At 40.9% G+C, this 16227-nt stretch overlaps 1 protein-coding gene across 1 annotated transcript in view; it reads left to right on the top strand.

Moving 5' to 3' along the window:
- The window catches only part of bcam (basal cell adhesion molecule (Lutheran blood group)), a 48176-nt gene extending 34883 nt beyond the window's left edge, over positions 1-13293 (top strand). Inside the window, exons 4-16 of the mRNA XM_029505311.1 lie at positions 446-519; positions 620-716; positions 827-1009; positions 1625-1746; positions 1885-2026; positions 2560-2675; positions 3814-3955; positions 4294-4418; positions 5407-5548; positions 5753-5776; positions 8137-8278; positions 9299-9398; positions 10759-13293. Coding sequence (XP_029361171.1) covers positions 446-519; positions 620-716; positions 827-1009; positions 1625-1746; positions 1885-2026; positions 2560-2675; positions 3814-3955; positions 4294-4418; positions 5407-5548; positions 5753-5776; positions 8137-8278; positions 9299-9398; positions 10759-10761 — 1412 coding nt within the window. The 3' untranslated portion in view covers positions 10762-13293. The remainder of the gene's footprint in view (positions 1-445; positions 520-619; positions 717-826; positions 1010-1624; positions 1747-1884; positions 2027-2559; positions 2676-3813; positions 3956-4293; positions 4419-5406; positions 5549-5752; positions 5777-8136; positions 8279-9298; positions 9399-10758) is intronic.
- The last annotated feature ends 2934 nt before the right edge of the window (positions 13294-16227 follow it).

Below are 16227 nucleotides of genomic sequence, written 5' to 3'. Positions count from 1 at the left end.
GAGCAGTGGAAGGGAAAAAAAAAAATTAAAACAAAGAATGGAATGACTTTCTACTGTTTCTTTTCATCAGAAGTCACAGCTGCAGCCAGTGATAAGATGACCTTGCATGTGGACAAGAGAAATTAGGGAATGATGCCGAGAAATAGGAGGGAGCCTGTAGTTGTGTGTGTAATCCAGAGAAATGGAGGCGTAAGGGGGAGTTGTTTTGGGGTTTTTGTGATTTCCCTTATCAGCTCATAAGAAGCAGGTCGCCATAGAGTAATGTGTGGCAGGATATTTACTGCCCCACTTACTTAACAGGGTCAGCAGGCATGTGGGTTGAACTGCATATGCAGTGCAGTGTGTGTCTTGATGCGTGCCTGTATCTCAGTGTCAACATTTAAGGTTTCTTTGAATCATAAAGATATAATAACAACACCTTTCTCTCCCCGTTTTCTTGCCTCAGTTGCTCCTGAAAAGCCGGAACTTACAAGACCATCAAGTCAGGCCATTTCTGTGGGAGAAACTACAAGCTCTGAGGTGTGTGTGTGTCCCCTGATATTTCAAAAAGCAATGATGATACAGATTTTTCTGACACTCCTTTTTTTTGCCCCTCTTGCTTTTTGTCCTTATGTATCAGATTGGCACCTGTGTGACAATGAATGGACATCCCCAGCCAAGAATTATCTGGTTCAAAGATGACCAGCCTCTGCCTGAAGTGAAGGACAGGAAAGAGCGTATGCGTGCTTTGGCTGATAAAAAAACAAAAAAGTGTATCATCGTACATGCCCCATAGAGTCAAGAGATTCATCTTGTTTTTACTTCCTCTGTGCCTCCTCTTTGCCAGAGACCTACATGATTCCCTCTGTGGTGAAGGAGGCCTCAGGACTCTACACTATCAAGAGCACTCTGTACATGCAGCCCACGAAGGCAGACAAGGACTCTGTGTTCCAGTGCACTGTGGAGTACAGCATGCCAGGAGACCAAATCAAACAGAAGAAGTCCGACACCATGACCATCAACCTGAACTGTGAGTGGAGGGATGCGATCAGAAATGGTGGGGTGTTGCGTCCAGTTAATCTATGATGTGGGTCTTTAATTGGGGGTCATCAGCATCAAGTCTGAAGAGTTTAGGGGTAAAAAAAGGAGTAAAAAAATCAATCTAGTTTGCCCCAAACTGTTGCACTAAAGCAAAAGTATCCCAGATATGATGTGCTCCAGGTAAATGTGTGAAAATCATCAACTATTAAGCAAAAATGCAAAATATTTGTATTTTCCAGTGCTAGGGTTAGAATAAGTTTTCACTTTTTTTTTTTTTTTTTTTTTTTTTTTTTTTTAAGACAAAGAAATAAAGAAAGCAATCAGAAAATGAATTGACTGATTATGTCAGAGTAAAAGTTATGTCAGGTCTGTATTTTCCTTTTCTGGGTCCATAGCATCGGGTGTGTAACTTTCCACCTGCCAAACATGGTAGGTTAATGCATCTGCTGAAGAAGAATAATGAGAAAAGGAAAGTGCTGGTACTGTGAAAGTAAAACATCCTTTCTGGAAAAAAAATCTGTGATTGATGATATACAGTGTAACAGTGTAAATGTATCCAAAGGAGGACTGTTAACACGGTCCTTGTCTCTTCTTGCCCATTTAGATCCGTCTGAGAAGGCGACCTTTTCCCTCCTCAACACTGATCCAATTAAAGAGGGCGATACTGTCACCATGAAGTGTGAGACGGATGGTAACCCTCAGCCAGAGTTTGACTTCTTTAAAGATGTACGTTTGTGTTTCCTGTGGGGAAAAAACTAGAGTAATGTTTGTCATTTTTCAGATGAATCCCTCCTTTTCATAAAAATAAGATGAATATTTCTTCTTGATGTGTCTCTTGTCCAATCCATGTCCTTCATCCTGTAGGGAGAAGCCATCCGTGTTCAGGGTGGTCTCCTGACATTAAAATCTGTCAAGCGCACCGACGCCGGTGTGTACAAGTGCACAGCCATGGATTTCGATAACTTGGAAGCCGACCTGAGTGGAATAATCAACCTCAACGTCCACTGTGAGTGAGCCAAAGTCAAGCACAGGACTCAAAACTAAGTCAAAACATACAAAGAACCATTTGCCGCTGGTTTCGACAGGTTAGCCCTTGCAGTAAAGCCGTTCTTTTCATCAGTGAATCACAGAAGTAAAAGGCTTGAAACAGAATAAGCTCTAATGGAATCCTTTCACCTGGACGATATCCAATTCAATTTTTCACAGTTCATCTGGTGCTTTAATGTTATCCCAACCACACCGCCTAATTTGATCTTATCACAGACATTTAACGGAGATAGCCTAGAAATAGCATGGAAGAGGCTTAACTTAGGCTTCAAAATGGGCTCAACTTCAGAGTAAGTGCATTAGCTTTGTGCTCAAAGAGCCCTAAATATTCTGCTCTTACAAAGAGCCTTATTACATGGCTTTTTAAACAGTGCAGGTTTTTGATTTGAAGGGGGCACCTCTTCAACCCATCTGAATGTCCTGTATATTAGGCATTAGACTTTCGTGTATCTTCATCCCTCTTTCTCAATTGCTTTTCATTTCCGGTGTCAGACATCGACCCGATGAACATGGTCCCTGCTGAACCGCAAGTCGTCATGCTCGGAAACAAGGTGGAATGGCAGTGCAAGACCAAGGCCTCGGCTGCACACACTGTTCAGTGGAAAAAGGTGTGCTACGTCTCCTTCACTTCCTTTTTTTTTTTTTTTTTGCTCATCAGTTCAAAGAATATTCATACTATATTCAGAAAATGTAAAATTTACTAGGAACTTTTGGTGCAACCGGGTACTTCCATAGTACCTTTCTTCAGACATTTGAATGTGACACAGAAGTAACTTTGTGCGCAGCTGCCACTCAGCGCTGGAGCCTGGAGGTCTTAAGAAGGCGTCCCTTTATAGACAGTTGCAGCTGTGGTACACTGGCTCTATTGTTTTGCGTCCAGATGCAACAGCTGGAAAGAAGACACTGCAGTTTGTTCCTCTTGGTAAAAGAGAAAGCAGCACAGACATGTGGTGTGTCGTCTAACCTCATGTACTTCAGCGTAGAACTCCAAACCCGAGAACAGAATAGTTGCTCTGAAATAAAAACCTAAATCCATGCTGGAGACAGGCAGGAGCAGAGTACATTCTGTTGGTTTTCAGTTTGACAGCAGCATTAATATTTCATCTCATGCAACTTCGAGGTTCAAGTGTTAACTTTTTTGAACTGATAACAACTGCTTTGGGTAATAGATATTAAAATCTATTTGGAGTTTGCATATTCTGTGTATGACAGATTGAAGGTAATTGTTGATAGTGATGAGAACCCAGCACATTTTCTAAATATTCTGCAGTCAGCATACCAAAGAATAAAAAATGTCTTCATTCTTGCCGTCTATCTTAAAGTAACTTGGTACATTTGTTACTGTAAAACCAAAAATCAAAATGACACTATCAGTATTTTGGTATTCATTCCTGCTCCTCCATTTTCTTTTATGTGAACAGTGTTTTTCAAGTGTCAGGCTTGTTGTTGTAGCCTGTCTATCTGTTGTGTCTCTTGGGTGAGAGGGGAAACTCACAAACTGCTGGTTATCTGGGAAGAGAACATGTTTGTTCTTAGAAAGGAGGATTCCGATGAGAAGACTTTCCAAAGATAGGTTCATCATGGAGGACTTTTGATCCATTATCATTGCACTTTGGAAGAATGTGTGTGTGAAGGTTTCTCTCCCTCTTTCCCAGCACAGCATGCTGTTCTGCTGTCACGTTCACATGCACAAAATAACAGTGTGGTTCCAGCTGACTTTGTTCTTGGGTGTTTGTGTTCCCTCAGGGCTCTGAGGTCCTCTCTCAGGACGGCACTCTAACAATACAAGATATTACCTATGATAAAGCCGGAGAGTATATGTGTGTTGGAGCCGTTCCATCCGTGCCCGGACTGACAGCCGAGGCCAGCGTCAACCTGACTGTCAAAGGTAACACACACTTGTAGTATGCATTGATGCATCACATTCATAAGCTTATGTGCACTAACTAGATTGCGTAAACCACAGAAACAGTGATAAGGGAAGGCTAGATCATACAAGTCATATCGGTGTTGAAGCCTACTGCTTGTGGTAATAGTTTGTGAGCAGAATCTCAGGAAGGTGATTGTGTAGTTGGTGGAAGCAGCTAAGGGGCGTGTTCTCCTTTTTTTTTTTTTTCTCCCCCTCTGTGCGTGTGTCTGCACACATTGCACTGCACTGTTTATAAAAAACAACAAAAAAAAAAAGATTGAAATTGTTCATTCACTGCTTTCTCACTCCCTCTCCAGGAAAGCCGATGATTGAGACTCCAGCTATGGCCGAGGTTGGGAAGGAAGGAGACATGGTGACTCTGGAGTGCTCCAGCTTCGGTTCCCCAGCCCCGCAGTTCACCTGGAAGCCGTCCGGAAGAGAGGTATGTATGTGAAAACAGAGTTAAGATCAACAGAGACAAAAAGAAAAAACAGCTGAGCGTGCAGTTTACCGGAATCATATAGTAAACGGAAGCCATTGCTACTTTCCTGGACGAGATTGTACATATAAAACAGCTGAAGTGAGGAGGTATTTCAACAAACCGAGCTGAGAATATTAGTGTTTTCATTTCATCCAAGATGTGAATTTTGAAGCAGGATTTATTTTTAATAACATCTTAAGATCTTCTTGGAAGACCAGCAAATGCTGAACTTCAAAAGCAATATAAAAGGGAGTGTGAGAAAGATCTCAAAGGGCCATGGAAAGTAATATTTCTTGTCTTTTTTTTTTCTTGAATTCATTCATTACCACTTATCCGTTTCTGGGGGGTGCTGGAGCCAATCCCAGCTCACATTAGGTGAGGGCGGGGTTCACCCTGTACAGGTCAGCAGTCCATCAAAGGGCCGACACACAGAGACAGACAGACCAACAACCACTCACACTCAGACCTACGGAAAGTTTAGAGCCACCAGTCAACCCAAACATGATGTCTTTGGACGGTGGGAGGAAACCCGTGCAGACACGGGGAGAACATGAAAACTCCGCACAGAAAGGGCCTAGGCCGGGAAACCAAAGCCACGAACTTCTTATTTTGGGGCAAGAGCACTAACCACCACTAAATAAAGTTCTAAAATCGGATAAAAAATTCATGATCCTTCTGAAAATTTCGACGATGTCAGAGGCAAATGGAAATACATGTATGATCAAAGACGAGAAAGATGTAGAGTTGCACAACAGATCGTTTTTTGTTTTTTAAACAGCTAAAGACTTTCTTGGATAAAAAGTTTAATAAAACTTCACAAGACCATGTACAGTTACAGGAACTGGACTATTAAAGTAAAGGAATTAAAATCCAGGTGAGACACGAAGAAAGAAATAATTCGCATCCTCTTTCCTCCATTTGTCTTCCCCTTCCTTTTGCCCTCTCCCAGTCAGTATCAGTGAAGGGTAACAAGCTGGTGAGCACTGTGACCCTGAAAGCCACAGCCGAGGTCATGGCGGGCGGTGTGACCTGTGAGGTCTCCAACGAGTACGGAACTGATAGCAAGTCCTTGCCGGTATCTCTCAAACGAGGTCAGTGTCAGGAGATGATGGCAGCAACAAACATCTACGTTGTTTTCATGTTTTCTCTGGCCCAGTTGTTGATGAAGGAGTTATGCCAAAAAGTGTTTTTTGTTAATCTTTTAAGCACCTTAGAAACAACCTTAGAGATGATGTTACGCACAAAACTCGCCCACAATGTGAACTCTTGCCTCTCTTTCTTTCCCTCTTTTGCAGCAATTGACAACTCAGCCAACAGAGGTAGAGCCTTCTCCCTCCTCCTCCTCCTCTTCTCCCTCCTTCTCTCAGGACTCTTTGTTGTACAGACCCTGTAATTAAAAAATCCTCCCCTCCACCCATCTCTTCTTGCCCCGGCCCTTCCATCCCATACATACACACGCTCATACAATCCTACATGCGCGCACACACAAACACACACGCGCACACACACACACACACACACACAACCACAACCACCTGCCACCACTGTACTGTAATCTTGTATATTTTCCCTCTTGCTACCGAACACTGTGGATATTGTATATTGTTATTCTTCTTCTCTCGTCACCTTTGTATGATGTCTGTCCTATATTTTGTGGATGCTACTACAACTTTTTGTGGCCCCTTGGGGACAATAAAGGATTCTATTCTATTCTATCTCTTCCTTTCCTCCCTTTGTTCCTTCGCTGTGTCTCTTTTGTGGTCTCCTCTTCTTTACAACTGACATCTTGTTTCTGGCTTTTTCCTTCTGTTACATCCACCTACCGAGCTGCTGTGTGTTGAACTGTGTGCACCCATTAGCTTCTTTGTGTGTGTTCACACCCTTAGAGGTGTTTGTGTGCGATTTGTGCTTGTTGCTTTGCTTATGCTATGGGACTGAGAAACTTTCTTTCTCTCAAAGTGCTGCTCTTTGGAAACCCTGTGCTTAAGTCAGGTCTGTATCGCTAACCCTACTGACATGTATCTAGTGTGCGTCCTGAACTGTAAGTTATTGTGTGTCTATTGATGTCTTTGAGTGCACACAGGTTAGTGTGCAGTATTTGTGTTTACAAGAGCCAATGTGTTTATGTATACTAACTTGTATTACTGTAGTTGTGAGGACAGACTTTAAAATGAAGCCTTCGGTGCAAAAAGTAAGATTTTTTTATTTTTTTATTTTTTATTTGGGTTTTGGAAACTTATATTGAGGAAAAAGTTATTTTTTTAATTAATTGGCTGGTTAATGAATTGTTTAATCAAAAATTTAAACGTCATAACAGTGTGTTCTCACAGCTGAAATGGCGAAACAAACATGGGACTGGTTTTTAAAAGACAATGTAATTCATGTCTTAAGTATAAATGTCATTTGTGTCCCAAAATGATTGACCTGAAAAGAAACAGTGAAATGTTTCATGTGCCCCGATGTAATAATATGAGGGACAAGTTGGAAACAAAGAACCTTGTTATTTTCAAATTAATTGTTCCTTTTTGTTTGCGGTAGAAATGAACTCGTGTTGAGGTCAATTTGAGCTCCAGCTGTTTCTGTGGTTACTGTCAGTCACACTGAGCTTGAGTGCTGATGAGAGGACAATTTTGAATGACTTTCACTGTTTACCAGAACTGTGTCTGAAGTGCAAATATCACAGCACAGGACATTTTCCTTGTCCTCACAGTGAGGCAGTCACTTCAGCACATCCTTCCACTGAGGAGAAGCATGCCTTCACATTACACCCTGTTAAAACTATTTAACAGATAAAATACAAGATGTTAATAATGAACCTTACAAGTCCTATGTTGGCCTTTTTATTCTTTGGACATATCCTGTCTATTCGCTTTACTTGGAGTCTTTTTTTGCTAACCTTCTCATAGCACCAGCTTCATAATCAATGCAAGAAAGGTTTAATCCTCCCATACAGCCCTCAGCAAAAAAAAAAAAAAGCCAACTAAGCGTATTTCTACAAATGTCACTGTTCTCTTAAGAACACCAGCCATCTCGATAGGCATAAGAATCATGTATGATTATCTATAATAACCTTTAAACCTCTTATGGGGTTTATAGTCATTTTGTAGTTCATGTAGAGCAACATCATTTTTTAGTCATGTCCTCACAAGTATCATAATACAAGAGTAGGTGGATGGGTGAGTATGTTCAGTGTTGTTTTCTGGCTCTGGTCAGCTTTATGATCTGAGCATACAGGCCCTGTTTTTGAGTCCCATCAAAATTTCAGTCATTGCATTCAAGTTAGACTAATCCTACATCCCACTTCCCTTCCCTGCTCCTTTTCCTCTCTACCCATCCATCAATTCATCCATTCATTGTCTTCGCCTGGACCCCACCTGTCCCCGTCCCCTTCCTTTCCCCCTATTGTCCTCCTGTCGCCTCATCTGCCCTTTCCATGGCACCCTTTTCCTCCCTCTCCTTCCTCCTTCTCAACCCCACGAATCAAACACCCAATTTCCCTACACTTCCCACAACGCCCCTCTCCCTACTCCTGCCCCTTTTTAAAATCATCCCCCCCGCCTTCCCAACTCTGCTACTGTGATTGAACCCTCGCTCCCCCTCCACAATTCCCTCCCACCTGTGTCCTACCATCTGCCCCTCCGTCCCTCCCTCCATGTGTACCTCCATTGCGGCTCTGTAGCTGACAAGCAGCAGGGAGGCTCCAGCGGGGTGGTGATAGCCGTGGTAGTGTGTGTTCTGCTGCTCCTGCTGCTGGTGGCCCTCATCTACTTCCTCAACAAGAAGAGCAAGCTGCCCTGCAGCAAGAAGGGAAAGAAGGAAGTGTGAGTAGCTGGGGTTGAGGGAGGGGTTGATCTGAATCATGTGTGATTCCCATGACCCCATAACAACCTAAAACAGACTCCACTGTGGTACTTTGTTGGCACTTAGCATTGGGAAAAGGACTTATTTATTTATTTATTTATTTATTGAATTTAAAGAATGCTCTAAAATCTATATAGATTTCTGCAATAATGCAATGAAACTAAAAATGCTGCATAAAACTAAACCACATATATACATTTAGACAAAACAATATTAGTTTTTCTGCAAATTGGGAAACTTGGCTGAGTGACAAAGTAATTTACCTAACTGAATACATAATGCCAAGCAAACCACTGGAGGTTACCATCTTTCAAAAAGCTAAATTACAGTATTAAAGGATAATTGTAATGCATTAGTACTGCTGCCATACATTTGTATGCCTGTAAATTATTTACAGAAATATGTAAATAATAGAGAAATATGTGGTGAACAGTTTCTAGTTAATTAAATTGCTTAGATTAGAAAACTTTTGTACCCTCACACTCAAAATGTGAATAAACTTGATACGCAATCAGTTTTCCCGTTTCAATCATTTTTGTGCTTGATTTCGGTTCTTTCAAATCAGTATGCGTTGTGAAACTATGAAATCGTGTGGGAAAGAAAAGCATACTAGAAAATAATCTTGAAAAAGACATAGTCTTAGAAGTATGTTCTCATATGTGTCTTTTTAGTTAGGGTGGGGTAATTAGCTGGAAGAGCTGTTTGAACTAATTGCAGCTTTCAAACAATTGGAACTGGGTTGTGGGGGAAAAAAAACAAACAAAAAACAAAGCACGGGGAAACTGTGACTGAATATAAACTGCAGACAAATTGGGAGGCATTTAAACACATTTTTAAAATGCATTGTGTCTAAAGCAGCTCATTGTTTGTTTTTTATAAAGAACACATTGGGGAATTCACACCAGAGGTCAGCACTGGGCAGGCGAAATACTCTTCAGCTCACTGACTTCACAATTGTTGTTTTTCCACGCTCTCTGCAGAGCCAGCGGGAAGGTGAACAATGACATCGTAGTGGAGATGAAGACAGACAAGGCCAATGAAGAGGCCGGTCTCCTCAACAAGAGACCGTCTCCAGAACAGGTCAGAGCCTGAGGGCTGGGCGGTCAGTGAAACTGTGATCCTATGTGAGATTATTTTAGGGGGGGAAAACAAGCATTCAGTGGCAACTTAAAAGCAGATTAATAGTTGGTCCTCTTTGAATTTACTGCAACACACGAGTCTGGGAGCAGTCTTGTAGGCATAAACTTACTTAAAGATTGCTATCAGTTTGACATGAACATGAGCTTTACAGTCAACAGAAATATCTTCAGGCGCGTCAGTCGGTGTCTAAAGCCAGTTTGAGTTCAGAGAGAGCAGGTTTGAGAAAGATGTCCCTGCAGCTCAGAAGATGGAGGGCGACAGCTGCATGGAGTCATCTGAGAATGTCATCACAAATGTAAAACATTTCATCATGGAACTCGTAGCGGTGGCATGTTTGACGTGAACTTGAAAGACAGTTTAAGCGCGCCTTGTTTTTTTTTGTTTTTTTTTTTGTGATTTTTCTGAAACTGCTGACGGAAAATTGGGTGACATTTCAGCATTGCATTTAGATTGCAGATACATTTTGCTTTGCTTTTGAAATGACAGCAACAAGGAGATGCAAAAGCAAAGCATGTGCAAATGTTATCCAGTCATGTTTCTCTTGAGATGCCATTAAAAATGAAAATACAACCCCCTGCATCCAAGCTACAGATAGTTTTGATGTCACTTTAAAATACCAGTAAACCTCGACTCATGAAAACTACGTTCATTCTTTTCCAAGAATGTTCTGCCTCCATTCATGTCATATCAGTGCTCAACTGATGCACACTGGCTAATTGCAATAGTGTCATACATATTGTAGGATATGAAAAACAGCACGACAATGAGTGACATGTATTTACACCAAAATTGTAATTATGTGCATAAGCATTTGGCTGGATGGCTCCAAGTTAGATTTCACATTCAGACGAAATGCACCATATGGCCTCTAGCTGTGAATGTGCAATTTATTGTAAGGAAGGAAATTGAATGCATACAGACAATAACTCTGACCAATTAATGCATAGTTCGATAACATGAATATTATTTAGTTGAATGTTACTGGTAATATTCCTGCACTGCTGTAATGTAAATGTAGTTTATCTACAGTTAATTAGTTCTTGACAAGCTGTTAAATAAGCTGTGAGATAATGTGTACAGGGAATATTTCATAATGAATTTAACAAATATTCTTTACTCTCTCAGCTTTGGGGACGTGAACCAATTCTTGGGAAAAAAAAACTATATAGTGAAAGGAATAAATACAGCATTTCTTCTATTATTATTATTATTATTATTATTATTATTATTATTAAAAAAAAATTATTCTTGCACATTTGTGATATTTATGTGGTTATTCTTATGTTTCTCTCCCTGACAGTGATGAACAGAATCCAGCGACGCAAACGCCAGAGATGAAGGGAAGGCAGATGACTGATACGAAGACAACAGGGCTAATTTTTATTTCCGACAACCAAGGAGAACTGAGAGGGACGATAAGTGGTGGAGCACGGAAATGGGATTGGTTTGGGGACTTTGGGTGGCACATTATCTTCCTTTGGTTATGCTTATTTTCTAACTTGGAGCAAATTTGTTGGGTGGAGTCCCTTGCTTTCTTTTTTTTTTTTTTTTCTTCTTTTTTTTTTTTTAAGATTTACTTGCTTAAACTCTTCATCGCCATCCATCTGTTCTACCCACGGGTTAAAAATCATACATGTGTGCAAAATCATAATGGGAATCGTAATCCCCGGTGTCTATTATTATCTGGGCTTCTTTTGATCCTAACTCTGAATTCACCAATTATGCCTTTGTTTGACTCCACTGCAGAGCAGATTTTAGCAGTGACGTGTGGCTGACACAGTCCAAACACAATGGCTGAATTTTGTTTATCTACCCCAAATGAAAACACAAAATGTCATTAAGCCACTGTGTTGTTTTGAGTCCATGTGTTCGCCTTCAACACTAAATGTCTATTCTGTCTCGGAGCCAGCACTTAGATTCTCTGCTCTCTGCTGCGTATTTTGAGCAAAATTATCACAAGCTGCCATTTTGTGCTTTGTGTCACTTCAGAAACAAGTCATGATTTATTCTCTTATTCTGTCCTTAATCACGCTGTTCAGCACACATGGCTGTAACGTTTCTGCGAAAGAGAAGCTCTTGTGTTTGCTTTAGTGCCGTTATAATTGCATTATTTGCCACCTGTGAATGTTTATGTATATTTTTTTTTCTTCAATATCCCCAATTAGCCTTCAGTAGAAACATCCCAGGCATTTAATAACTTCAATCCTTTCTCTACAATCACTTTCCTTTTAAAAGCAGTGTAAAAGCCACTGAACAAGCAAGCTACTAAGTTGTACAAATTTGTTCTTGCCAGACTTGTATATTATGTTAGTTTACCAATTGTTCACTTGTTTTAATTTGCTCTCCTTTTTTTCTTTGTAAATTCAAACAATGGTTTCCCTGCCTATCAAACAGGAGGTATACTGTGCATGGTCTGAAGCTCTAAATGTCTGTGCTTATGAAGCTGCTGGCCTGCGACCATAATTGCTATCATTTCTTCCCGACTCTTTCACAGCCTTTCAGTCCTCCTGCCTGTGATGAAACCGCTCTCACGGGCACGGCACACAGTAGTTCAACTCGGAAAGCTCAATTATCATCAAGTTTGACTGTAAAGTGGTTGGAACTCGGTGAAACAGGCGACAGTCAGAAACTGTGGTCCGCTGCTTTGATTTACACATTGACAAAATGTAACTTTCGAGGGCTGCAACACAGTTGCCAAAGATCCACCTTTTGAAATTGAAAGCACAGGTTCTATATATAATTTGGTACAAGACGGTTTGGGAATATGTGGGAGGGATCGGGATTACTGCTGTAGTGTCCGATGTACCTTTTTTATTTTTTACCAAATGAAAGCCTTTTCGAGTGTCACATCAGGAGTGTTTCTGTGTTAAATTTTGCTTTACCACTTTTGCTGTTTCTCCCTTTCCCTGTGGGCAGACCAGAGAGCTTTGATAGCTGGCTGACGTGCCCTTTTACTTTTGTTGAACACTGGAGCCCAAGGCCTTGATCATTTTTTTTAAAGGTCACCTCAAACCACTATCTGTGCATACAAGGCTTATTTTTATTCTTCAATTACTGTCCACTGATCTTGCCATACTGACTGTCAGCAAACCTGTGATGGCAGGGGAGGATAGATAAGTGAACTTGGAGCGTTTCTTTTGTTCTTTTGGATTTTAATGTTTTATATGAAATATATTGTGGTATACATGTTTTGTTGTTTTTTATTTTTATTTTTTTTAGAGAAAGAGTTCATAATTCTGCAACTACTGAGTTTTCATTTTCCCCATGATTTTCTGTTGCTGAGAAAGGAGAGAACTTTTTCTTTTTTTTCTGAGTTTTTTGTGGGCTATTCTCGGTCTCAGTGCTTTACTTCTCTCTCTGTACTGTATGCTGTATATTTTGTGGTACACTGTTGTGACCTCTGTGGTGTGTTGATGTATCTTTTGATTTTGTTCCAGCTGTGTAGAATTTATAATGAAAGAAAACCCAAGGAAACAAATCACACCTATATTCTGTGTCTTTTTTATTCCCAACAGGCAATTTACAGAAATGTGGCTTGAGGATCTCCTCAGTGATATCACTGTTACTTTTTCAGTGCCATTTGTATGCTTTTTTTTTTTTTTTAAGATAAACAAAATTGCATGGGAATAAGAAAGTTGACTCACTACTAAACATCATCTATAAATTTGTCATACACCAGAACAAAGTCCTATCAGGATCCAGACTGCTTTGGATGTAATTCAGTCGTGTATTTTCTTCCACTTCTGAGAGGATGACATAAACTGATTCTTAGCTTGCACAGAGTTTAATCTCCTTGATATAAACAGAGTTATGTAAATTTCTCCGCACATTGATTGATCCCATGATTTGTTGTGATTTTTGCATCAATAACTGCTTAAAGGACAGGCTCGCTGCTGACTTCATGATGCGGGGATCTCCTTACTTCCTTTCATGTTTCAGAATGAGCTGAAATGAAGCCATCAATCATCAGCAAATATGCCATAACATCAGTAACAGTTAGTAGGATGGCTTTTATCTATAGCAGCCATCATGATGATTTGGCTATTTGAAAATTCATATATCGAAACCAAACATTAAATAAGAGATGGAAGAGAGAGGGAAAAAAAAATCTGTTTTATCCTCCACGGCCCCTCCTGTGTGCATATGTGCGTACTGTAACTTTGTACTATGATGAGACAAATTTTGCCCAACGCCATGCATCTGCACAGGCTCTCTGGTTATGGGCCAATCAGAGCCATTCTTCTGACAGACACGCCCAGCCCTGCTGGTTTTCCATTAGGAAATTAAAAGGCGCTCATCAATTTCAGCTGAAGTAATCAATGTGTGTTCAGAATACAAAGTAGCAATCAGAGCAGTGTAGGAATATTGGTGGGTGGAGGTTATTTACAGAGACCGTAAAGAAGCACTAATGCCATCCCCTGCTGATGTGATGCAGGCGAGGATGTATGTCAGCATCTTCAGGGACGTATTCCTGCAGACGGTACACTGAAGGGAACCATCCTTCGCTTTAAAGATACTGTCAGGGAACTTCCAAAAACTCCTTTCTAGATTACAAAAGGGGAATATTCCCTACAGTGTTCAGTCTTGGAGAAAGTTCCCTCAGCTAAAATTTTCTCTCTGTGATGGTCTTTTAAATTAACCTCAGATTTTGGTTGCCCAAGGTCGGTTGTCCTCAAGACATAATTAGCCTTGATGGCTTTACTCTCCACAGACAAACAGACCACAATATGTTTGTTTTCATCAACAAGCCATTAAAATGTTTATCGCTGGCCAGATGTTGTGTGAATTGATAAGTGGAAACAAGTGGGCAGCCTGTTGTCCTGTTTAATAGAAATGGCTAAAAGAGTAATTACTCCACTGATTGCTCAACGGCTACAGTAATTTGTTACACTGGTCATATGGTATAATGGTAACTTGGACATCTATAGGAACAGAAAGGGAGACGTTGTGGTTTTGGAAGCAGCCTGGCATATCTGATGTGCCTAAAGACCGTGAACAAACAGCCTCGTTCTGCTGCCTGTACCAGCCTCACAGTCGTGCTGCAGGATGGATAGTGGTTAATCTTTCAACTGGGCCAAGAGCACGTAATAAAAAGTGACTATAATTACAGATTGTGACAACCTTTTGGCCAACAAGGACCCATGTTTCTCCTCTTTTGGTAGACTGCAGTGCAGTCTCTAGTCTCTCCACTGAACTCTCACAAACCAAACTCATATCAGGACTGCATAAAGAATCCTGCTCAGATTTAAAGTAAGTGCAGAACAGTAGTGAAGATTCATGAAGTCAGCGACGCTGCTCAGTGATGTTACATACAGTTTACTAACATTAACCACTGTAAACTTGACTACTGGGCACAGTCAGAAAAATATGGCTCCAGTACACTTCCCTGGACAGTGTGTGTGTGGGGGGGCTTTTATGGCTTTTTATTTCATGTCTTTCATATGACAGTGACTGGGGGATTGAATTATATGCTCTTTTAAAGTTACAAAGTCTCACTTCAAGGACATGGCTATTGTGATGATTAAATGGATAAAAGGTAACTGACACAGTAAAGTTGGCTTTGGGCCACAATACAGAGGAGGAGTATATGAAATTAGCACGTGTTTATGGATCTTGCTGTGACGGAGATATCGTCTCGTTTTTGTTTTGCAAAGATTGAGAGGATCAGCTCTTTTCAGCCCTGCTAACAATGAAGAGGATTACCGTCATTCCTCCCAGTGTCCTTCCCTTCCTCCCTTTGCTCGCTGTGAGTTTCCCTGCTGTTTCCGCTGGGCTTAGTTACAGTAGCTTTAAACTGATTTAGCCATTTAGTGTCAGCCTATTGAGGGATGACAGCCACTGTGTGTCCCCTCGGCCTGCTTGACCCGGATCTGATGGCTACTCAGTAGCTCTTGGTTTGGTTCGATATACACACAGGAGAAGATACACTGCTCTTTGTGCAGCACTGTTGAAATGGCTGCAGGTTGCACAATGCTATGGTGACGGCTATGTGGACTAGATGGGCTTTATCATCCTGCATAATCAGCAGTGCACACAGAGTTTACAGAAATGACCCCAAGAGTAATATAGGGAAGAAGATCACCACGGATGCCAGGATTAATGGCAGACTGGCAACGCTAAGAGTGGAGAGTAAGGTAGAAAATAATTGACTGGGGGAAAAAATTTAAAGGCATAGGAGAAAATGGGAAAATGGTAGATTGGGCGAACTGAAAATGGATTTAAAGACGAGGGGGAGTTAATTGCAGGAGGGAGATGATGCAGTTACAGTCAGGATTCAAGGGGAAATGAAAATAGTGATTGGGGACAGACTGAACAAAAGATACTTTGTTAAGGCGTCATAAATCTACATTTGCTCTCTGAGTTCAACAAATACAGCCTCTACAGGAATAAATTAGAAGCTGAGGAAGGAAGGGAGGGGAAGAATGAAGGTTTACAGATAGGTGGAAAGAGATAAAGCCTGAAAACACAGTTGTGTGATAAATGTCTTTATCTTTTTCAGTCCCAAGGTTTAATATCCTGTGTGGCCTCAATGTGTTTACTGTTTTGGTGTGATTGTGAGAGCCAGAGAGCAGAGACAGTACCTGTGTACTCAATGGGGGTGTGTGTGCGTGTGTGTGTGTGGCTATGTGCTACCTTAGAGCACATTTATTGGTTGTATTTCTGATATCTGTCTCACAGCATGAAAGATTTGTTCCATCGATTGTATCTGTCAGAGTGCTATTAAGCCGAGTGGAGACCAATCCTTTCTTGCAATGAGTGTGTGTGTGAG

This window comes from Echeneis naucrates, chromosome 6 (genome assembly GCF_900963305.1).
Source record: "Echeneis naucrates chromosome 6, fEcheNa1.1, whole genome shotgun sequence".
NCBI lineage: Eukaryota > Metazoa > Chordata > Actinopteri > Carangiformes > Echeneidae > Echeneis > Echeneis naucrates.
This window is presented reverse-complemented; position numbering and strand designations above follow the sequence as displayed.